The 23,167-nt window shown below is 55.1% G+C and overlaps 1 protein-coding gene across 1 annotated transcript; it reads right to left on the bottom strand.

Annotated features, from left to right (window-relative positions):
• Window positions 1-4,507: 4,507 nt before the first annotated feature.
• On the bottom strand, window positions 4,508-23,129 carry MVK (mevalonate kinase). The gene is made up of 11 exons (XM_065904022.1): window positions 23,017-23,129; window positions 21,778-21,869; window positions 20,359-20,506; window positions 19,154-19,298; window positions 17,810-17,965; window positions 14,657-14,760; window positions 14,014-14,059; window positions 10,243-10,333; window positions 9,763-9,879; window positions 6,216-6,369; window positions 4,508-5,232 (listed from the first exon to the last, which is right to left on the bottom strand). Exons 2-11 carry the CDS (start codon window positions 21,853-21,855, stop codon window positions 5,081-5,083), a joined length of 1,191 nt encoding a protein of 396 aa, XP_065760094.1. The 5' UTR covers window positions 21,856-21,869; window positions 23,017-23,129; the 3' UTR covers window positions 4,508-5,080.
• Between the last annotated feature and the right edge of the window lie 38 nt (window positions 23,130-23,167).

Below are 23,167 nucleotides of genomic sequence, written 5' to 3'. Positions count from 1 at the left end.
TTGGCAGAGCAGCCTGCCAAAGAGGCCCAGTTCCCGCCTCTTCCCCTGTGTGTGTGATTAGGCAGCCTCCGCCTCGGTGAGCCCACGAGGGTGGTGAGAATGCATGCGTTTGGGCCTCCCCATCCCTTCCTGCTGCTTGGAGGGAGGTGGGGGGGGGGGGGCCAGGAGATGGTGTTGGCAGGATCGTGGCGGGGGGGGTGGGGGGTCCAAGGTGTGTGGGCAGCGATGAGGGCCAAGGGGGCTGGCGGGGTGCACTGAGCTAGCACTTCGGGGGCAGGTGTGACAACTCATGACAGTGAAGCAGGGACCGGAGGGGGACGTGGGGAGGGTCACCTCCCAGAGAAACAGTCCACCACAGCGGCTGAGAGCGGGGCTCGGGGGTCACACAGACCTGGGTTCAACTCCCACTCTGCTGGTTGCTTGTCTCGAGACCTCAGGCAACTCACTTCCCTCTCCTGGGCCTCAGGTTACTCATCAATGGATGAGAACCTCCCTGTCTCACCTCCTTGAGGGGATTCACAGGGAGAAGACACCTCAGGTGCTAGGCACCATGCTAGGCATGGAGCAGGCGCTCGGGATGGCTGCTGTTGGCTACTTCGGAGCTGACAGAGCCACGGGGAGGGGTGTAACTCGCAATGACCAGTGCAGAAGATGGGACGTTCGGCAGGATGGCTGGCCAGGTCAGGCCGTAATGAAGAGAAAAGGTGTGTGTATGTGTGCAGGACTGCGGTGCTAACTCAAGAGAGAATTTAGGGCTGTAACAGTCAGATGCATAGTCCTGGACAGGATTCTGGACATTTGGGAGACGATTGGGAGGAAATGTGCCTATGCCCTGGGCGTTGGAGATGAAAATGTATTGTAAGCATATTGCTATGCCCCTCTGGGCCTCGCCTTCCTCACCTAAGCTGATGACTGAGCCTGGCACAGAGTAGGTGCTAAGAGACAGCCCAGGAATGGTACAAAGTGAGCTGGAAGGCAGGCAGCGCTGCAGAAGGGGGTGTGTGCTGGCTTCTTTTTTAAAAAACAACAAAAAAAGAAAAAGCTGTGGCCACAGAACAAGAATGGAAAGGGGGACCTTGAGGCAAAGGGGTGGGGCCACGGCCACCTGCGACCAGCGCCGCCTAACTCACCGGGCTGCCAGTGGTCCACAGGACCCAGTCTCAGAGAGAAGACGATCCTCACTGACAGGAGGAACAAGGGTGCAACCGCAGCAGCTCCTCTGTCAGCAGGGATCACAGTGTCTGCTGCCTGTCTCCCAAGGCGAGACCTCTGCCAGAGTAGGGAAATTTCCTGCGAACTTCAGGCTATGAGGGTGGGTGTTAAGTCAGCTGCAGAGGCTGGGAGCCACTCCAGATGCTGACTTGAGAAATTGCTGTCCTTGGGCTGGTGGACAGGGTGCGGGGCTGTGCCACCACCTCTTTCAGGAGGAAGCCAGGAGGCTGGAAAGCCAGTTGGCATTCTCTTGTGCTTCCCGAACAGCAATCCTAGGGGTCTCCACCTAGGGGGTCTGAATCAGCAGGACTGGGTGCTTCTAACCACCTCTCTGCACCATTCTGAGACTTCTGGACCCTGAGAGACACCCGTGTTTCTCAGCTCAGGACAGTTATAATAAGGTGCGGATTCGACCCCTGGTTGGGGAAGTTCTGCGTGCCACGTGATGCAGCCAACAATTATACCAATCATAATAGTGAGTGTTTTCTGAGCGCTTACAATGTGCCAGGCACCGTGCCAAGGGTGTACGTGCGTTTTCTCATTCAATCCTCATGGAACTCTATAAGGTAGGCATTACTATTTCCATCTTCCCCATGGGGAGCCCGCAGCCGCAAGAGTAGAGGTCAAGTGGAGAGTGGCTGGCACAGCCAAATGGGGGCCCAGGTAGAGGCGAGCTCTTGGCAGGTATGACTTTAGGCAACATCTAGTTCAGTGATGTCAGCCCTGGCCACACATTAAAATCACCTGGGAACTTGTGAAAACCACTCAGGATTGAGCCCCTTCAAGATGTGTTAAATCAGAAGGGCTGGGGGTGGGGGGAGGCATTCAGAGGTGGTTTCTAGGCGCGGCTGGGAGTGAGAACAGCGAGGCTACAAATGCAAATCGCCTACAAATGTGACATCAAAGACAGGTGGCCAGGAGTGGGGGCCACCAGGCCCACATGGTGGCCAGTGATGGTGGTGGCTGGGGTGAGAGGCTGCAGGCCACGGCGTGCTGAGTGGGGACTTCGGTGGGGCAAGGGTAACGGGTTGGCTTGTGCTCCAGGAGTGACACCCGGTCCCCAGGAGGAAGAGGGAGGGTCTCAAGGAGCAGATAGGTTCTGGGGCCTCGGCCTCTGGACAACCCCCTTGCAGGCCCACCTCCTGCAGTGCGGGAATGCTGTCAACCAGCATCAGCCCTGAGAAGGCATCGTGTAGCCCTGACTGGTCATTCAAATCATGTGGGGAGCTTTTGAAAAACACCCAGGCCCAGGTCCACTCTAACCAAGTACATCAGCGTCCGCAGGAAATCAGGAGCCCGAGCGTGGAAAACAGCAAGAATCACAGCAAACCTGTGTCCAAGCAGGAGCACAGAGGGGCAGGAGGCCGGCCTTGGAGCCAGACCGGCTGACGCGGAGTCCTGCTTTGGATGCTGCTTAGCGGTGTGGCCTTGGACGAGTTACTTGACCTCTCTGAGCTTCAGTTTCCGATCTGTAAAATGGGACTGGCAATTATTCTCCAAGACTGGGGGTGGATAAAAAGAGATGACTGAGGAACAGCACTTAGGACGGTGCCCCACAGTGAGACAGCAAGGCCCGGCATTGATATCATTTTACGCATTATTTGTTTTGAAGGCCAGAGGGAGGCAACTGCCTGTCAGTGACGCCGGGGCCATTTTCACATGTTAAGCTGAGGCAGTCGTTCTTCCCAGCACCCTGATTCCTGGCAGTGACCCCAGGCAGAACCTAGAGAGGCAGAACCCTGGTGTCTAGGGGAGGGGAGGGAGACGGCTCTAAGGCCGCTCTTAACCCACCTCCCCTGAAGACACTGGGAAAGAAACCAGCTGCCCCCTAGTGGCCAAGGGCAGAAGCGCAGAGCCATTTAAACCAAATCCTGCACTCTGCCCCAGCGCCCCCAACCTTCTTGTCGACCCGGGGCTCTGAGAGCTGCCGGTAGTAGTGTGCTGGCTAACTAGAGGTTTTGAGTGGATTCTGACATTTCATAAAGAGCCCTTACTTGCAATATAAAGTTCCAATAGGGCCAGATGGGTGCCAGACACTGGCTACCGGCACTCAAGTCTCTTCTCCCCACCCAGTCAATTTTAGAGAGGAAGGAATATTTGATGACTAAAGCCAGCAGGTTTTGCTTCCATTTCTTAGAAAAGTCTGTGAATTAGTGTGTGCTCATGATTTGAGAAGTTAGGAAGTTTATTTTTTTATTTTTTACTTTTTCAGTTCAGTTCAGTTGCTCACTCATGTCCAACTCTTTGCGACCCTGTGGACTGCAGCATGCCAGGCCTCCCTGTCCACCACCAACTCCCGGAGCCTATTCAAACTCATGTCCATCACATCGGTGAAGCCATCCAACCATCTCATCCTCTGTCATCCCCCTTTACTCCCGCCTTCAATCTTTTCCAGTATCAGGGTCTTTTTCAACGAGTTGGTTCTTCGCATCAGGTGGCCAAAGTATTGGAGTTTCAGCATCAGTCCTTCCAGTGAATATTCAGGACTGATTTCCTTTAAGATGGACTGGTTGTGTTTCGAAAAAACAGCATGTATATTATCTGTGGTGAAACAGACCACCAGCCCAGGTGGGAGGCATGAGTCAAGTGCTCGGGCCTGTTGGGCTGGGAAGATCCAGAGGAATCGGGTGGAGAGGGAGGTGGGATGGGAGACCGGGATGGGGAATTCGTGTAACTCTATGGCTGATTCATATCAATGTATGACAAAACCCACTGAAAAATTAAAAAAAAAAAAAGATGGACTGGTTGGATCTCCCTGCAGTCCAAGGGACTCTCAAGAGTCTTCTCCAACACCACAGTTAAAAAGCATCAATTCTTCAGCACTCAACTTTCTTTATAGTCCAACTCTCACATCCACACATGACTACTGGAAAAACCATAGCTTTGACTAGATGGAACTTGGTTGGTAAAGTACTGTCTCTGCTTTTTAATTGGAGTATAATTGCTTTACAATGTTGTTAGTTTCTGCCATACAACAACATGAATCAGCTGTAAGTATACATGAGCTAGGAAGTTCCTCCTGAGCTAGGAAATTTAAAATCCCCCTTTCTGGAAAAGCAGGCTGGAGCTGTGCTGACGGGCTGAGAGTTTAATGTTCAGGCATCCATCCTGTCCACCAGGGCCATCTGGAGAAACTCTGCCCTATCCTATGGACACATACAACCAAGTGACCCAAAGCCCTATCCACTAAGAAAGTGGCTAGAGAAGGGACAGGAGAGAGGCGGCAGGTATGGGTGACGGGAGACTACCAGACCCTCCCATTTCTTTCTAGACATGGAAAGAAGTGAGTGAAGCATTGTTTACTAAAGATCTTTTTATTTCCCCTTTGCCATCTTTTCTGCAACCCCCTTGGATACAGACCAGAAGGTACTGCACATCGATTCTGCCTTGGCCGACCCTCAGGTCAGATGGAAGGCAGAAGGCAAAGATCACCACCCAAACACCCCAGGAAGGTTTCCTGGGGGAGGTGGGACAGACAGGCAGGAGTGGAGGGAGGGAGAAGATCCGCTGCTCTGGGAACCAGACCCCTGCATGTGGCATCCAAGCAGCTCAGCCAGGGAATCTGTGGGTCCATGGAAACTTCCGGGAGGCTGGGAAAGAGGCCCTCTTGTCTCAGACGGCCACACACACCCCACTGATAGGCTGGCTCAAGAGAATGTTGTAGAACATAGACCACGGCTTCCGGGCAGCCGGGCTCATGGTGCGGAACGAGGGGCACAGCTGGCGGGAGGGGTGTCACAGAGGGGCTGGGGGCCTCCCGTCAGCATCAGGAGCTGGGCATCCACTGGCCAGCACAGAAGCCAACTTCAGCACCTAGAGGAATCTGGGAAGGGGCTTCGTGGTGGGGCTGTAGCCACGTGGGCTTCTTTCAGAGGCTGTCCAGAGCGTGCTGGACAGAGGCGTCCAGGGAGGCGGCCGTGTGGACAGACACACCAGGGGCACCAATGCTGGTTTCCCAGCAATCAAAGCCACAGTCTCTCAGCGCCCGCTTCGCGGCCTCTACCTCCGGCCGTGCCAGATCTGCGGGCAGGAAGGGCAGCAGGTCACTCGCACCATCGGCTCCCTCAGAGAACGTTCAGCCCCGCTTGCAGCACAGGCCGGGGACCGGTGTTCCTGGTGTAACGCCGAGCCTGGCATCCTCCACGGGACGGTTATGGACCCCTGAGTCATGTGCAACCTGGCCGTGGGGCCTCAAATGACGTCCCCTCTCTGAGCCTCATCTCCTCATCTGGGGGTGGGGCTGACAATGAGAGCTATCCCTCAAGGGTTACGGAGAGGCTGACACGGGCTACGACAGGTGGAGGGCCTGGCCCAGTGTACCACACACACTCCCGGAATGTTCTACCGCCATCGTCACTGCCGCTGAACTAGGCCCTCACAGCCAAGGTCGCCGAAGTTAAGGCGCGGCCTCTCTTAGAGGCCTGGGAGTCCTACTGCGGGTGAGGGGACTGCTGCGGGCTTACAGCAAAGCAAGAGGAGAGCAGGACGAGAAAAGGAAGGAGGAGATGGAGAGGAAGCCAACCGAAAGCAGCGGTGACTCAACGCCCCAGCACAGGGCGTGCTGCTGGAAGCCCGCTCCCCAGCCCTGCTCTTTCCCCAAAGACTGAAGAGGGTAGAGATATGTTTCTTTTGTAGCAAGGTCAGTCCCCGTCCTGGCCACATCAGGAGGTGACAGCAGGGAGTGCAAGGCCGGTAGTGGTGGCGGTGACGGTAGATGGTGACAAAGCCTTGGTTATTTCTCAAGCTTGTGCTTAACTTGGCAGGTAAGGAGATGGGAGGAACAAGCCCTGTGCCAGGCTCTCTGAGTATGTTTCTCTTCCTTGAATCTGGGCAACGATTTTGCATAAACTAGATGCTCTGTAGGCCCAGAGAGGTTAATTCCCTTGGCCAAGGCCACACAGCAGAGGTGACTGTTCACAGGCTGCTTCCTCCTCCCCCAAGAACTGCCCGCGTGGAAGCTTTGTGGGCGCCCAGGCTGGCAACCCCGCCCACCCCCGGGGTACCTGGCCTGAGGAGCGTGATGCCACAGCCGCCGCCGCCCGCGCCAGTGAGCTTGCTGTGCAGTCCGTGGGCCGTGGTCACCCGGCACAGCTGGTCCAGCGAGGCATGGCCCACACCGAGGGCATTCAGATGGTGCTGGTTCATGTCAATGAGCTCCTGGGGAGAAGGTTCTCTGTTCTGGCTTGGCCTGCCTGAGCTGAGGTCCTAGGCCCGCCCCATCCGTCTGACAGCCGCTGGTTTGGGACCTCAAAAGGTTTTGACTGCCCAGCACACTGTCCTTCTCCACTGATAAAAGAGACCCTCTCCTTCCTGCAGGACTCCCAGTGGGGCTGGGATGGAGCTGGCGGCGAGCACACGTCCCAGGTCTGGCCATGGAAGGCTCTGGCCGTGGGGACTGGTCAGACAATAAGAGCCCTCCCAAGGTTTACCCTGCCTCTTTCCACTGGAGCTGCTAAAACTGGCCAACCTCAGAGACACGCCGCCGGAGTTATCTTCCCCGCATATGTTCTCAGAGATTACACTGAAGACAGAGAAACATTTCAGACGAGGTTGTCTTTGGCCCCTGGATTCAGCTATGCCTGAAGCTGTCACCTCTGGTCTTCCCATTTAGAAGCCAATAAATTCCTTTACTGCTAAAGCCTGGTTGAGATGGATTTGGGGCATTTGCGGAAAAAGTCTCAAGTAATATGCTATCCTACTGCTTCCTCAGGAAACAACTTTCAAAAGAAGAATGGGTGCATATACTTCTAACTAGGTCATGAGTTGGGGGAATTGCTAAATGTTTGTTCAGATTTCTCTGATTATGGATAATAAAATTCCTGCTCTCCTGCAGATCAAACAAGAGGCAGGTTGACGAAATAAAAAAGCTTAACAATCTCCACTGCCCAGGCATTCCCTATTTATATTTCATTTACTCCAGTGGTGTCAGCAAATCCCGTCAAAATGCCAGGCACCTTGCTAGATGTTGGGGCTGTAAGAATGAACTCTAGTGCCTGCTCTTGGGAAGTTATGAACGTGGGATCTGAAGGCAGCTGAGTCTGGGTTTGAGTTCCGGCTCTGACACTTCTTGGTTGCGTGTTTTGGGATGAGGTCTTTCAGCTGAGCCTCAGTTTGTGCGCTGCGTGCTGAGTCATGTCCGACCCTTTGCGACCCCGTGGATTGTAGCCCACCAGGCTCCTCTGTCCGTGGGATTCCCCAGGCAAGAATACTGGAGTGGGTTGCTATTTCCTCCTCCAGGGGATCTTCCTGGGATTGAACCTGAGTTTCTTGAGTCTCCTGCCTTGGCAGGTGGATTCTTTATCACTGTGCTACCTGGAAAGCCCCCGGGCTCCCCCTTGTAAAACAGGGATTCTAAGAGTATCTGCCTTGTTGCCAGGAGGATGGAATTAGGCGTCTTACCCGTGAAGTCTGGCACAAGGTAAGTGCTCGGCAAACATCAGCTGCTATTAGTACTTTTATGCTTCATTTACTGTATCCCTATTTTTCAAAGAAGAAAACTGAGGCTCAGAGGGGAGAGTGACGTGCTTATGGCTGCTGAGCTGGGAAGGGCTGAGCCAGCACCGCCAACTGGGTCTGCCTGATGTGACGCGCGCACCTCTCGCCTCTGAGAGCACCCTTGGCCTCCCTGTCACCACCCTCTCCTTGCCGTGTGCGGCTTCACAGCGCGCAGCTCTGCCCCGGGGTCCCGGGAGGACCTGTATGCCAGGAGGATGCCCGCCATGGGGCTGTGTGCCGAGGCCCACCTGGTTCTCGTGCCCGGGGCTGTCGGGCAGGGTCATGTCTGCCTCTCCCTGACAGCCTGCCTCCCGTACCCCAGCACTTGTGACAAACGAGCAGACATGCGTGATGGCCCGGTGGCAGCCCTGGGTGTCTTTCACCGGCTCTGGGGGCTGTATGGGAGGGGAAATTTCTGGGGCCTCTCGGTGCCTGAGCACCAGGTGTCAGGTTGCCAAGGCAGGTCCCAGACACCTGTCACATTCTGATCCAAAATCTGTCAAGGATCGGATGACAGGCTGTGACACAGGAGAAAAGCTCGCTAGTGTGAGTGCAGAGCTGTCCGGGAGGCGAGCTGCACATTTCAGCGGCTGCCGCAGCCAAAAATATACATGCTGTATAATCGACATGCTGTTCCGAGGCATTCTCCAGGGGCTCAACGGGGTGTATTTTAGGCAGCACTCCATCATTATTAATTTCCTCCTCGGGAGGACTGTGTTCCCTTCCTTTCTACGTGAAACGAATCGAGAACCAGCGGGAAAAGGCTGAAGGGATGGAGGGAGATAGCTGGGGGAAGGAGGGCAAAAGCCTGGAAATGAATTAGATGGAATCCCTGCACCAAGCCATCTTAAAAATGTGGGGGGATTCCCTGGTGGTCCAGTGGTTAGGAACTGGTGCTTTCAGTGCCCTGGACGAGGTTCAATCCCTGGTCAGGGAACTAAGATCCTGCAAGCTGTGCAGTGAGACCAAAAAAAAAGTTGACTAAAGGAATAAACGAACAAGTCACTGACTCCAGACTCAGCCACTCACTACTTGAAACACCTCAGAGAAAGTCATTCTCTTTAGGTCGTGGTGTTTATGCCTGTAACAGGGTGGCAATGTACCCACTTCACAGGTAGGCGGCTTGAGGATTAAGTGAGGAATCATCTGTGAAGAGACTTGGAGAGTACCAGCTCCCACTCATGACAGGGGCTGCAGACTCAAGTGCCTGCAGCAGGACAGGGAGGCCCCAGGCAGCGGCTGTGGGCGACGATCAGGGAGTGGTGGGGAAGGTAGAGAGTCGGAGACCCCAGGGCCTCTCTCAAGGCGGCTCCCTGGGCACCTCTGGCTGACCTGCTGCTGCACAACCATGTTAGCTGGGCCTGCCGGATCCTCTGGTTCTTCCACGGAAGCCAGGGGGCTTTTTAATGCCACTCCACATTCACTGGGCCAGATGGGCCGGGTCTGGGAATAAGCCCATGCCCTCTGGCTGAGCTGGTGGCTCATTGGGCACTGTGCTCCTGTATTGCCCATGGAATCTCACTTCATTCTTAAGACACTCCAGTGAGGTCAGGATTCCGACGTGGGCCTGATGAAATCCCATGTGTGAGGTCTCAATCTCTGAGCTAGATTTAGGCAAAGGGTGGGGGCTGGAGCATTGATGAAAGATTTCAGACCATGTCTGATCAACAGCATGTGAGAGACAGCTACGGCGTGAACTTGATGTATTTAGTACTAACTAAATGTACTTAGCAAACAGAGTAGGAAAGAAGTGGCCAGGGAAGAAATCGCTCCTGGAATTATGGAGGACCGTGTCTTTAAACACATGACCCCAAGCCTGGCCCGCTGCACTTATTACACACTAGACACCACCCTCAGGGGTGCCTGTTCCCTTGATTGCTCCCAATCATTTGGGAAGAGGCTTCAAGAGAAGACCCCTTTGTTCATGGGTGCACACACAGGCTCCAGGCCCAGCCTCTGTGTTTTAGCTCCCGGGGATTCTGAGCGCAGATAGGCAGCTGCTACCCGGGCCAGTGCCGCGGGTGGGGGACCCCGAGCCTGCAGCTGGGCTCTTACCTCCAGCACGAGGTAGTGCTCCGGGGTGGGGGCCGCCGCCATCTCCCCCAGCACCCGCTCACACTCCAGGGAGATGGCGTCTATGGAGGTCAGGAGAGGGGCAACGATCTCTGGGAACTGCAGGGAAAGGAGACGAGTGCCCGTGAGGCCTAGGGGTCAGCAGACACCTGGTGGAGGGGGAAGGTGTCCCCATGGCCCACACCCATCCTCTGAGTGAACCCCTCTCCTTCAGGCTTGGTCCCTGCCTTGCCCGGCCACCAAGGACCCAAGCAGAGAGGAGGTTCTCACTGCAAAGGCAGCTTGTTTAACGATTCCTGTCCTGCCTCCTTGCTGGGCTGTGGGTGCACGGAGCCTCCCCAAGTCCCTGCCCCCCCCACCCCCTCCCCCCACTAACCCAGGAGGCAGAAGGAGGGCTCGGACACCCAAACGTAAGCGTCATGGCCCCACCGGGAACACTCCTGGGAGTGGAACCAGCAGTACCTTCAGCAGCCGGCTCCTGACGTTGGCCACCAGGGCCTTGGTGCTGCGAGGCACTTTGGTGTTGATCAGCAGGATCTTCAGAGCTGGTGGCCTGCAGGGCAAAGAGGGTCCAAGGTGAGCCCAGGACAGGGCAGCTGGGCCAGGGCTGGGGGCCCTCCTGGACTCCGCCCCACCCTGACCCAGGGCAGGAAGTGGAGGCCCAGGGAGGTGAGCTGGAGACAGGTCTGGGAAGCAGGGTTGCTGATGCCCAGTTGCGGGTGCCCACAGCTGCATCCCCGCTTTGGCCCCGAGGCAGACAGTTGTTTTCCTTTGGCTTGTGACTCGCTCCTCCATTCAGTCGTTTCAACCTCGAGTGAATGTGCAGACAGAGGGCCTGGCATGCATGGAGTTAGAAGTTCAAAGGCGCCACCACCAAGTGTACAAGAAGGGGCTGAGGCTCCATCCTGTGGGCCACCCCAGGGAGCTGGAGGGGAGGGTGCTGGAGAATCAAAAAGTCGGAGAGTCGGGTCCCAGTGTTGTGAGCCTGTTCATGCCCTGCCTCATTGGTGCCCAGGCCTGGCAGGACCCCAGGTGTGGTCAGAAGGAGTCAGTCACGCCCAGGTAGGAGAATGGATGCCCCAGGGCGGTTACGGTCAGCTGGCCCTCCAGCACCACCACGCTGTCCTCACCTGCCCTCTGGGCTCTATAATCCCTCCTAAAACCACAGCCCCAGTGGTCCTTGTGGTTGGCTGTCTTTGGAGACTTAAGCAACCATTTCTTGTCATCTTGTCCGCCTTTCAGAGCACTGCCCCAAGGCTGGGGACAGGGGGTGGAGGATCTGAATGAGCTCTGGCCAGAGACAGCTGCAGACGGACAGGCCCCCAATACCTTTATTCGCTTTTCTTTTCACCAATCGAGGCTGTAAAATCCAGCAGGGCTGGGAAAGGCTGCCAGAAACCTGCTTGATCTCACCGCCCATAAGCCCATGAAATTAATATCGATTCTCAGCCTTGGAGGCCGGCTTTTCTTTTTTTTTTTCACTTTACAAAAGATGAACATTCTATTTGGCTTTTCTCTTCCCTTAAAAGACAAGCCGTTCCTCAAAAGGGCAGCGTTCTGGGAGGCTGCGTCTTGATCCACTTGGCAAACAATGCATTTTTTTTTTTTATTGAGAAGCACCATGCGTGGTTTTGGGTAAAGGGCTTCTCCTCAAGCCATGGGCAGGATTAATGTGGAGTCTGGCCTCGCGGCTTCTTAGAGAACCTGCCATCTGCTCACCGCGGCGCCCTGCAGCCAGCGACGAAGGTCGGTCGCTCGCTCTGTGTCCCCATCTATCGAGGTGGGAGGAGTCTGGGTATCATGTCTTCATCTCTCTTAAATAAAGTCCTTTGCAAACGGGCCTGCTGCCAGCCCTGCCAGCCCCAGAAAACTCAGGACTCCTGTGACATCCAGTGAGAACCCCCTAGGGCCATACCCTCTAAGTGCTGTGTGATCTGGGCCGGGTGACATCCCCAAGCTCATCTCATCTCCCTCCTCCCTGGAGCTCACTCCACTCAGCCACCCTGGCCTCTTAGCTCCTGTTCAACACTTCAGCCCCAGTCCTGCCTCAGGGCCTTTACACATGCATCTCTGCTGCCAGGGACCTGCCCCCCGGCCTTGGCACTCTGCTCAAATGCCATCCAGGCAGAGGGCTCCAGTTCCCTCCTTCACGTCCCAGCCCTTACTCTCCTTCTGTGTGCTGAGGCCGTGGGGACGGCCTGCCGTGTCCTTACAGAGCCAACTGTCCAGGGATCGTCTCCTCCCACAAAGTGGGGGCTCCGTGAAGGTGGGACTTTGGGTTCCCTGCTGAAACCCCAGCACCCGGCGGTTGTTCAGAGATACTTATGGACTGAATGGATGAATTCCGTCAGGAAAGAATAAAAAGCACTTGGTAGATACCGTTTCTGCCATGGACTCTCATGCCTAGGACTCCCAATCTATAAATGAGAAGACAGCGGTCTTCAGGAAAGTGACTCACCTAAGGGCCCACAGCAGGCAAATGGCAGAGCCAGGCTCCAACCGGACCCTGGGACCCCAGAGCACCTGCTGCTCCCTGCCCCCTGGAACTGCACACACTTTTGGGCCTCTCCCCCGCCTCCCGTGCCTGGGAGACCCTCCATCGCTCACTCTTAATCACCCCTGCAAGGCCATGCGCCTGCCCAGCCACATCTGCACTGGTCTTCTGAGCCTAGGGCCAGCTCAGGGCTTAGGATACAACAGGCTCACAGGAAAGAGACCTGCCCCTGCCCCATCAAGGACTCCCCAGATCTGCAGCCCGACAGTGACCTCCCTGCTGTTAGCCCCGACAACTTAGAGCCCCAAAAACATCTTTGTTCCAGATTGACATCACGACTGTCTCCTCTGAGAGACCGTGGGCTGCAGGCGGACTGGACCCAGACACTCAGCCTCCCACCCTCACTCCTGATCTCACTGCATGCGGGTTCAGGCCACCCGGCAGAGCCACCTACCCCTGGGGACCAGACCTCCCATTCCCTCCCCGCCATCGCTTCCACAAGCAGCCAGAGGAAGCTGCTCCACCCTCCCGAATGGCCCTGCTCCCTCCTCCGTGTGGTGCAGGGGCTGTCACTCGGGGGACTTGCCCTCCAGGGGCCGTGTGACAACATCTGGAGCTCTTTGGTTGCTGCACTGGAGACGGGGGAGGGGCTACAGGCCTCTAGTGGGCAGAGTCCAGGGAAGCTACTAAACATCCCGTGCTGCCCAGGACCGGTCCACCCACAAAGAATTCTCCAGCCCCAAATGTCCACAGTGCTTAGGCTAAAGGAATGCTGACCTGGAGCCTCAGAAAGGCAGGTCTGGCTTCTGGAAGCTGACAGACCAGGCGTGAGAAGAAGCTATAAGTGTAGAGAGAAGGGGTCCACACCATGGCCTGCCAGGCCCCTGAGCCCCAAATGCAGCAGCCCGACTGGAGGCAGCAGAGGTCCGGGACCTGCTGTCTGGCTGCCAAGAAGACCATCCTGGCTGCAGAAGGTGAGAGGCCCCAGGACCCTCAGAGTGTGGCAAGGCCCCCGCAAGGCAGCAGAGTGCCCTGGGACAACCACCATCCCCCACCCCCGTTTGATGGGGGAGGGTTCAGGGGCTCAGAGGGTTCCTCTGGCTGCAGGCTCACGCCCTGCCCCTGCCGGTCCCACCCCAGAAGCAAACAGAACAGAGGATACTGGAGTTTAATACACACATCTGTAATTCCAGTGCCTCTGAAAGGAGGGAGGAAGGAAATCCACAACAGGCTGAAAGTTGCCAAACATCCCTCCACTGGGCCTCCCAGGAGCCTCCTGTGGGCTCCAGTCCTGCTCAGACACGGTGGCGTCACTACGGCAACTGCCACAGAGTCTTCCAGTGGCTCAAGTGTGCATGTCTGTCTCTAACCACCCAGAACTATATCCGAGATCCATTTTTATACCAAGGGTCCTAGGGGAGGGTCAGCTGGAACACAGGAAGGAATCACTTCTTGTTTACTAAACGGATGGATGGATGAACTGCTAACTGAAGGAGTGCCTGGGGGAACAGCCGCATTCTGGAAGTAGAATGGCCCAGCCCCGCCTGACCACCCCCTCTGACCTCTCGGGAACTTCAGAGCTGAAGTGGACAGGAAAGAGCAGGCTTCCTCATGCCCACGGCCTGTGGGACCACATGGGGGAGGGGAATTCCTGGGGCACCTGCTCTGGGTTCCTTCACAAAGAAATGGGGCTCCCCCTCCCCCATCAGATGCAGAAGCTGCAGCTCCCCCAGAATTACCTCTTTAAAGATGAAATCTTCCCTTGTTGGTATCGGAGCGCTCCTCCTAAAGAGAAGAACAGGTGGGTCAGGGTCACGGGAAAAGCTCTGTATCTGAGCCTCCTGGGAGAGGGGCTGGATTGGGGTTGGGGAAAGTGTCACCATAACAGATTCAGCCCCGTAACGAGGCATCTCAGCTTCAAGAACCAAAGGCCCAGGAGGGCGTGGAGGTGCTCCATGCCCAGGGCCAGGGGTCCCTCCCCTCTGTCCAGGTGTCCCTGCACAGGCCGCAGGGTGATGCGGTGGAGGTGGGGCCAGAGGGCGTCCAGCTGCAGTGAGCAGGCATCCTCCCCAGAGGGGAGGCCGACTCATGTGGTCTGCAGCCCCCATGGCACTGGTTCCGCAGCTGCGCCCTCTGGATCCCCGGGGGCGGGGATCTCACTGAAACCATGGCTTCCCAGGCCCTGGCCCACCCCCGGAGATTTGGATCAGGAAGGTGGGAAACCCTGAAGTTACTGTCCCCCTCCATCAGGAAAATGCGCTCCTCCTCAGAACACACTGACTGTATGTTCATCCCAAACCACGGAGCCTGGGCGGCTACGCCTGTCACAGGAATTTCTAAAAAGAACAAACACTGAGAACGCAGGCCCAAGGCAGCACCTACCCCAGGTGCTGACAGCGTTGTCCACTCCAGACGGGTTCCCGTGAATCACCCTCTCCCCCTGGAAGGCCCACTTGTTAATTAACTCCAAGTTCTCCTCGGTCCACCTGAAGGAGACACAGAGATTCGTCTTTACTGTCCTTGGTGGTGAATGGGGAGCTGGGTGTCACTGAGGGCAGCAGAGGGCCGGGGTCACAGGCGGGGCTTGCTGGAGACCAAAAGGCGAAGGGGTTTGGGCCCCCAAACTCAGAAAGAAGACAAATAAACAGCTCCGAAGCTCTCTGGCTAAAGCGCAGGCCCTGAAGAGCGCTCCTGCCCAATGCAGCGGAGAGACCTGAGGCTTGGAGTTCATGGGGCTCTGCTTTGCCTCTTGTGAGCTGAAGGACTCTGGGCCCCTTGCCGGCCCTCTCTGAGCCCCTCTCTCCCCCTCTGGAGGAATACAACTCCTGCCTCCTGAGCGTGTGGGCCCGTTGGCCCCAGCCCTCTCTGGATTCCTCCCCAGGACGGGTGTGGACTCACCATGACAGTGCGAGTATCACTTGATAACCTGCGAGGCCCTCATGCGGCCTCGTGCTCAGCCCCACCGCCCCGCCCTCTCAGCTCTCGTGTCCCTTCTGTGCGGTCCCTGCCCTGAGACCCACAGAAGCTGCTGGGGCCGTGCAGCTGAGCTGTGGACTAAGCAGGGGGCTGGGCTGAGCCCCACTCTGCCGCCGACTCACTGGGCGTCGCTGAGCAGCCGCGTCACCTCTGACCCTCAGTGTCGTCCTTCGGGAAACAGGGACAAAGGTGTCAAATCACAGAGATCATGGGATGGAAAAGCACACTGGTCCTCTGCAAAACGCCCAGGGGACAGTGTGTATTCCACCTGGGGTCTCTGTCCTAGAGTCACTCCAAGCCCGGTCTACCCACTCCTTCGCTGTGGCGCTGTGGGCAAGTCAATCACCCTCTCTGAGGTGCTTTCCTCAAAGGTCAGATGAGGATTTTATGGACCTGAGACTCACCCAGTGGTTGTGAAGCTATGTTTAATAGTCAGTCAACACTGCTCAGAGCTACTGATTACCCAGGGCCGAGCACTGTGCTACAGGCTTCCACTAATGTGGAGCCTTCCACTCCACCATGTGTAGTCCTCACAATAACCTCTCAGGGAAGGTACAGTCACCACCCTCTTTCTTACAGAAGAGGATGCTGAGGCTCCAACGGGTGAAACAGCATCCCCAAGACCATGGTGCCACTCACGGTGACGTCGGAACCACATCCGCTTGTCAGAGCCCGAGCTTATAACTACTGACCTCTGGGGTGCTGACGAGACTCGCTCACTTGTTCAATATACACTGAGCATCTACTATGTGCCTATGACTAAGCGCACACAGACGTGGTCCCTGACTACTTGCAGCCTTGGAGTCTAATGCAGAATGGATGTCAGGAAGTCACCGGTATTTAACTATAGCCTCCGAGAAGTGCAATGCCGACTGGACAGAGTGCACCCCATTCTGAAAGGGATGGGGGGGCCTAAGGGACAAGGGGTGAGGGTCAGGGAGGCAGGAATTGGGGGCAGAGCTGTGCAGCCTGTGCCGTGCCTGGGACTGGACAAGAGTTGGCCCTCTCCAGGACCACAGATGAGCTGGGAGCGAGGTGGGGAAGGGGCACCTGAACACGGCCCGGGGTCCGGTCCACTCAGCAAACTTGACTCTTTCTTCTGATTGGAAGACGCTGGGAGCAGGGAGGGTGGGGGCCAGGTCTGGTCCCCCTACCGGTTCTGAGAAGCAGTGATGGGTCTTCAGGGGAGGTGGGGGAACTAGGTGCAAAGAAGCAGGACAGGAAAGACCACACGCATACTTGGACACCCATAGGCGTGCATATGCACGCACACACCCGCAACCACCCTTATTTTTTGAAAGGCAGAGCCGGTCTGCCAGTCCGTGGGCAGATGTCTATTTGGGGGACCCAGGCCACCTGGCCTCCACTGCTCTGCGCTACAATCAGCGATCAGCATAAAGTACTGAGCGGCAGTCTTGTCGCCTCTGTCCTATGTCACCACCTTACCCTGGAATCAGCACGTGTCAAGGCTGGAAGCTCCCCCACCGCCACCCATCATCAGGTGCAGCCACTCCTTTTCACATGAAGAAACAGAGCCCCAGAGAGAATCGAGTTCACAGGCAAATGTGACTGCAACTACGGAAAAACGGCCCCCCCGCAGCTGCAATCGCTCATTACCTGTCAGATGCCTGCCAAGGCCATCTCCACCGGCCCCCACCCCCCGGAGTGTGGGCCCTTCAGAGCAGCCCAGACCGGGAATCCTATCAACAGCCCCCGGGCCCACTGTGGCCACAGGGACCAAACTGAGCTTTGGGCCTTGGCAAGCAGCACACCCTCCCCGACACAGCACAGCTGGGCCCACACGGCTGCTACTGGAAGCTCCCCAGCAAGAGGGCTCCTGGAGCCATGAGGGCCCAGGACAGGCCTCGGCAAGAAGCTGCCAGGCTGGATGCTGCGGCCTCATTCCCGACTCCCAGGACAAACTGCATTATCCGTGCTCGGGCCGGTTTCTCAAGGTTCCCCAACTAAGAGAAACGGCCCGCCGCAGCCCTGTCTGGACAAGCCTCGGTGACTCACACTGAGAACCGCAGAGGAGGTGCTACGACCTTGTGGGCCTGAAGATCAACGGACGGGAGACGCCCTGACCGGGCTGACGCTCCTTCTGTTTCCTTCTCAGCACGCTACTCTGTCTGTCGTAACCATTTGGTACGACCTGGCAATGCCCCCCTGGGTGTTGGTAGCACCGTTTACAGAAACTGGCACTGAATGAGGCTCTCTGTGGGGGGAGTGGGCTGGTCAGGGTCCCACAGTGAGCTGGTGACAAGGGTGATGGCTCGTCTGATCCACTGCCCTCTACATCTGGGCTCAGGTTCTTTCTAAAAAACCACAGCATGTGAACCTAAAGGAGGCAAGGTCGGAATGAGGTGGCGGGGGGGAGGGGGTGGTGGCAAAGAGCTCAAGTTCTCGATTCAGACCACCGGGTCCAGATCCACTCCACCATCAGAAGCTGTGTGGCCGCCCTGCGCCTCAGCATGCCCAGCTGTAAGGGGCCCACAGGACAGATCTGACCTTGGGGAGCGGTGCCCAGGAGGGACAAGGAGCAGGGGGACGCCTGATTACCTGCTGGCAGCCTCCCCATCCTTCAGCGGGTTTGGGATCTCCTTGCACGCGGTCAGGAGGGCGGCTGCCAAACACACGGAGTAGGCAGCACTGGAGCCCAGGCCGGCCCCAGTGGGCAGCTCCGACCACACAGTGATGTCCAGGCTGGGCAGGGATCTGAAACACACCGGGCAGCAGCGCTCTGACTCTCCACACAACCCCTTGGAGGGAGGTGCTGTCACCATCCCCATTTTACAGATGAGGAAACTGAGGCTTGGGAAGGTCAAGAACCTCATTCAAGCTAGAAAGTGACCCGGGGTTTGAACCAACACTGTCTGACCCTCAGCCGCACGCAGCCCGTGCCCTGTATCACCCCGTGACACCACCTCAACAGGAATGTCCCTCTCTAGGAGCTGGCTTCCCCACGGGCAGACAACCCAGATCTTATCATAACACAGGCTTCACTCTGCTAATCACAGAGATCCCATGGAGCCTATGGAACATGGAACAAGCGTGTCTCCCTGGCCACGGCACAGAGAAGCCACCCAGCAGATCCGAGAATGGACTCTGGCTTTTGTTCGGCTGAACTGAAAGGCCAGAGGCATTGTGAGTTAAAAAGGCAGGTGTTGTGGGGAGGGAGGTGGGAGGGGGGTTCAGGATGGGGAACACATGCAAATCCATGGCTGATTCATATCAATGTATGGCAAAAAGCACTACAATATTGTAAAGTAATTAGCCTCCAGCTAATATAAATAAGTGAAAAAGAAAAAAAGATCAACTGAGGGAAAAAAAAGGCAGGTGTTGAACTGAAGAGAATGGAATTGATTTCCCCTCTCTTAGCACTTACTAACTAGCTATGTGGCCCAGAAAGTCTCTAACTCCCTCGGTCCCAATTTCTCCCTGTGCAAAATGGAGAGGGTGTCCTTCTCGTGAGGTTGCTGTGAATACCTAAAGCAGACCATATATATACACACACACATATATAGGGTCTAGCAAGGTGGGCTTCCCTTGTAACTCAGTCAGCAAAGAATCTGCCTACAATGAGGGAGATCTGGGTTCGATTCCTGGGTCGGGAAGATCCCCTGGAGAAGGAAATGGTAACCCACTCCAGTACTCTTGCCTGGAGAATCCCATGCACAGAGGAGCCTGGCAGGCTACAATCCACGGGGTCGCAAGAGTTGGACACAACTAAGTGACTAAACCACCAACTAAACAATCACCAGTATGGTGCCTGGAATGCAGCAAGGACAGCTGATGGGTATTCAGAGCCTGGAAGGCAGCCCATATGTTGTCTAGCGGCCAAAACTTGGGCTCAATCTTGGGGGCAGGCTGCACCTGGGCTCCCTGCCCCAATAGCACACATACCTCTGACCCTGGCATATAGACAGGTACAAATAGAGGAAGGCCAGCACAGACAGGCGCTCGGGGTCCACGCAGTCCTCGGGGAAGCCTGCCACCTCCTTCAGCTTCTCCACATGCTCCGGGGTGAGCGCTGCACCGTCACCATGCCCTGTCACACAGGCAAACAAGTGTACACAGGGGGATGAGGAGGCCTTGGTGCTTTTATAGACACCAGAACACAAAGCAACTGAGCCATTCCAGGCGTCAGAATCTGGACAGACGTGGGCTCAGGGTCCGAGCACCACAGCCGAGGCTGTCGGTGGACTCCAGGCTTGGGAGGCAGGCAGGCCTGGGTTTGGGTGGGTCCTGACTGTGCCAAAGACTGGTTTTCTGACCTTGAGTAGGGGACTTAATCTGTCTGCACCTCAGGTAACAGGGGTATCTCCTCCCAGGATTGTTGTAGAGATAATAAAAAAAGGTACAGAAAACCCTTAGCACTGCTCCTGGCATGTAGTAAGGGCTTAATTGCTAGTAGTTTTCAAACACACATGCATATACACATGTGCACACACACACATATCACTCAGAGGCCTGGGTTTGACCTCCATGGTACAATATCAAAACTAAAGGCCATGAGGCTTCCCTGGCGGTCCAATGGCTAAGGTTCCAGGGTCCCGGGGCAGGCGGCCCAGATTCGATCCTTGGTTAGGGAACTAGATCCCACAGGCTGCAAGTAAGACTTCATGTGTCACAACTAAATGACCCTGCATGCGGCAACTAGATATCCTATGTGCTGCAACTAAGAACCCAGGGCAGCCAAATAAGTATATATTTTTAAAAGATTGCCCAGTAACTTAAAAATTGCTACAAAATATTTAAAAACACAGACACACAAAATAAAGGCCATATTACGTCCCCAATATTGCCCTCTCCCAAAACATAATTAGTGAGAAAAGGACACGCGCACATAAAGCGAATATGAAAAGTGGAGATTTGCTTGGGTGGAAGGGAAAGGCCAGCACATGGAGAAGGCTTTTAAATTTTAAATAAATTAATATATTAATAAATAAGTGAAGCTATTCTTATGGGGGACAGGAGAGAAAACACCCCCAGAGTGACTTGCCTCGAGTCCCTCGGGGACAGCCGGGGATGACGGCCCAGCCGTCGTCCTCCTCCTTCTCCTCAGGGCCCAGGCTCTTCCCACACCTGGTTCCTGCCCCTGCACTTACCCAGAAGGCTGGTGTCCAACAGCTGAAGGCTGGCCACGTCCCAGACCCTCCTGACGCCAATGTTTGGTAAGTTGAGGCCCACTTTCCCATTGCTGTGGGGCTGAAGCCGGAGGAATGTTCTCAAGTTCAAGGCCACTGCTAGTGCAACCTATAGAACAAACGGCATGACACCAGCAGTTATCCCAGGGGTCGCTGGCAACATGCATGGCTTCTAACTTAGACACTAGCACATGGGCCACTCTGAACTATGCCCTTGGCAGACGCTTCTCATCAACCTTGGCACCTTCTTCACAGGCACAACCGCTACCAATCAGTTCGGACTTAATACCTACATGTCTTTTCCTTTCCCTCGTAAAACTTCAGAATTTCTCAACACCATGGGACGGCTTCCCTGATCACCCTGTTTTCAAAGATTAATATAAGAACGTGAAAAATGAGAGCATGGAGGAGCGGAGAAAGCATGGCTTTAGGTTCAAGCAGATAGGGTCACTTCTAGCTCTACCGAGGTGTGCGGGACCTTAAACAAGTTGCCAACGCTCTCCAAAGCCTCAACTTCCACAACTGTAAAAAAGGACAATAAAAGTTTAACCTCTGAGGACAGTTGTAAGAGTTAAATGAGATATGCATGTCTCAGACTCCTTTGCAGGATCCTATTCATTTTCCCCAGAGTTTAGTCCTTAAACTTCATCTCTTCTCCACTGAAGCTCACTTCCTACGTGACTTCATTCCGCCCACATGGCTTTCCATGTCATTTTCTTGCTATCTTACTGGGTGGGCCAGAGAAGTCCTTCAGAGAGCCTTACACCTACCTTTTCTTTGCCCAGCTGGGAAGAAACTGACCTTTCTGATCTCCCAGGCTACACCTCAAGACTTTCTTTCAGCTTGTTTTAAGATTAGCATCAGGGGACTTCCCTGCTGGTCCAGTGGCTAAGACGCCATGCCCCCAGTGCAGGGGGTCTGGGTTTGATTTCCTGGTCAGGAAACTAGACCCCACATGCCGCAACTGCGACCCAGCACAGTCAAATAAATAAATAAATATTTTAAAAATATATTAGCATCAGGGGAATTCCCTGGTGGTCCAGTGGTTAAGAATCTGCCTGCCAATGCAGGAGACACAGGTTTGATCCCTGGTCCAGGAAGATCTCACATGCCGTGGAGCAACAAAGCCTGTGCTCCAGGCCCCTGAGAGCTGCAACTACTGAGCCCACGAACCACGACTACTGAAGCCAACTTGTCTACAGCCTGTGCTCCACAATAAAAGAAGCCACCGCAACGAGAAGCCTGCGCTTGCTGCAACTAAAGACAGCCCTCACGCAGCAACAAAGACCCAGAGCAGCCAAAAATAAATTTAACAAAGAGAAAAGATTAGTGTCCGGGAGAAGCAGTTCCCAACCCTCAAAGGCTCAGGGGGCCTTGTACCTTGCCATGGACCACGGCATGCTCTCCATGCAGAATGACTTTCCCTGGAGCGGACACCAGCAGGACTTCTGATGACATGGCTCCTGGGAGTCCTTAAAAGGAAAGAGAGAGAGAGGATGGAAGGTCCCCAGACCTCAGAGAATGCCTAATTCAAGCACCCCATGATAACAAAAAAGGCAGCTACATTCAGCACTTGTTATGTGCTCCCAAAGCAGTACAGAGCAGCAATCAGCCTAACATACCAAAAAATCTGAGTTCGAACCCACTGCTCCCCAGTGATGTCATCTTAGCTAGCCACATAGCCATCAAAAAGCCACGAACCTTAAAAGTTACACAGGGGCAGTAACTATTTACCTTAATGGGTTTTGAGAAAGTTAAACTAAATAACACAAGCAAAACACTTAGCAGGGTCTGGCACACCACAGTCAGTTAACTGATAGCTCTTTATTACTGACTCTGTTTTTGGTACCAGCTTTTATTATTACTACTATTAAAAGCAGAAATTTAAATGAAATCATGGACTGGAAAGAAATTTTTTCTTGGGCATTTTCAGGCTGTTTCTAACATTTCGCAATTAGAAACAAGCTGCAGAAAAACAGCTGTTACACCTCCTCACCACCCCCCCCCCCTTTTTTTGCACACTTAAGTCAGGATCTCTGCAAGACAGAGTCCTAAGAAGGGACTTGCTGGGTGTGCGTGTGCACATTTTAGATTTTTATAAATAATGCAAAGCTACCCTGATGGCTCAGACGTTAAGGAATGCGCCTGAATGCAAGAGACCTGGGTTCGATCCCTGGGTCAAGAAGATCCCCCAGAGAACGGACTGGCTACCCACTCCAGTATTCTTCCCTGGAGAATCCCATGGGTAGAGGAGCCTGGCAGGCTACAGTCCATGGGGTCGCAAAGGGTTGGACATGATTGAGCGACTTAAAAAACAGAAAAGAAAAAAACTATCTATTTAAGGCTTTACTTCAATAGCGTGAGACCTGAACCGAACTATGAGCTAAGTGCTACTGTGACCCCAGTTCCTCAGGGAGGGAAACTCAGGCTCGGAGTGAGGAGACCTACTGCTTGTCCGAGATTCAAAATCCTGTCAGTTTCCAGGTCGCCGGCTCCTGAGGACGGATTCTCAGAGCTGAGGAGACTGAGCCTGAGAGGCCGGGAGCCCAGTCCGGGGTCGTTCTGGGTCTCGGCCTCGAACTTCGCGCCACCCCGCCTCGCAACCCCAACCTCTCTCACCTGTCGCCTCAGGTGTTCTGGTCCCGAAGCCGAGCAGTTCCAGGACTCCATACCCGAGCTCGCGGGTAAGGAGGGGAGGCGGCTTATTCCTTCCGCCAAGCCAATCAGAGCGCGCGAGCCGAGAGTTCTCTTTACCAATTGGCTTGAGCAT

The sequence above is a fragment of the Muntiacus reevesi genome, chromosome 13 (assembly GCF_963930625.1).
Source record: "Muntiacus reevesi chromosome 13, mMunRee1.1, whole genome shotgun sequence".
Lineage (NCBI taxonomy): Eukaryota > Metazoa > Chordata > Mammalia > Artiodactyla > Cervidae > Muntiacus > Muntiacus reevesi.
The sequence above is the reverse complement of the archived record's forward strand: the minus strand, read 5'-3'. Positions and strand labels throughout refer to the sequence as shown.

Excerpts from the sequence above, each read along its gene's own strand:
- MVK (XM_065904022.1), bottom strand. The coding sequence starts at position 21,855 with ATGTCATCAGAAGTCCTGCTGGTGTCCGCTCCAGGGAAAGTCATTCTG. Across the intron at positions 20,507-21,777 it reads ATGCCGTGGTCCATGGCAAG|GTTGCACTAGCAGTGGCCTT; the intron begins GTACAAGGCCCC and ends TTTGTTCTATAG. Across the intron at positions 14,060-14,656 it reads CAACGCTGTCAGCACCTGGG|GAGGAGCGCTCCGATACCAA; the intron begins GTAGGTGCTGCC and ends TCTTCTCTTTAG.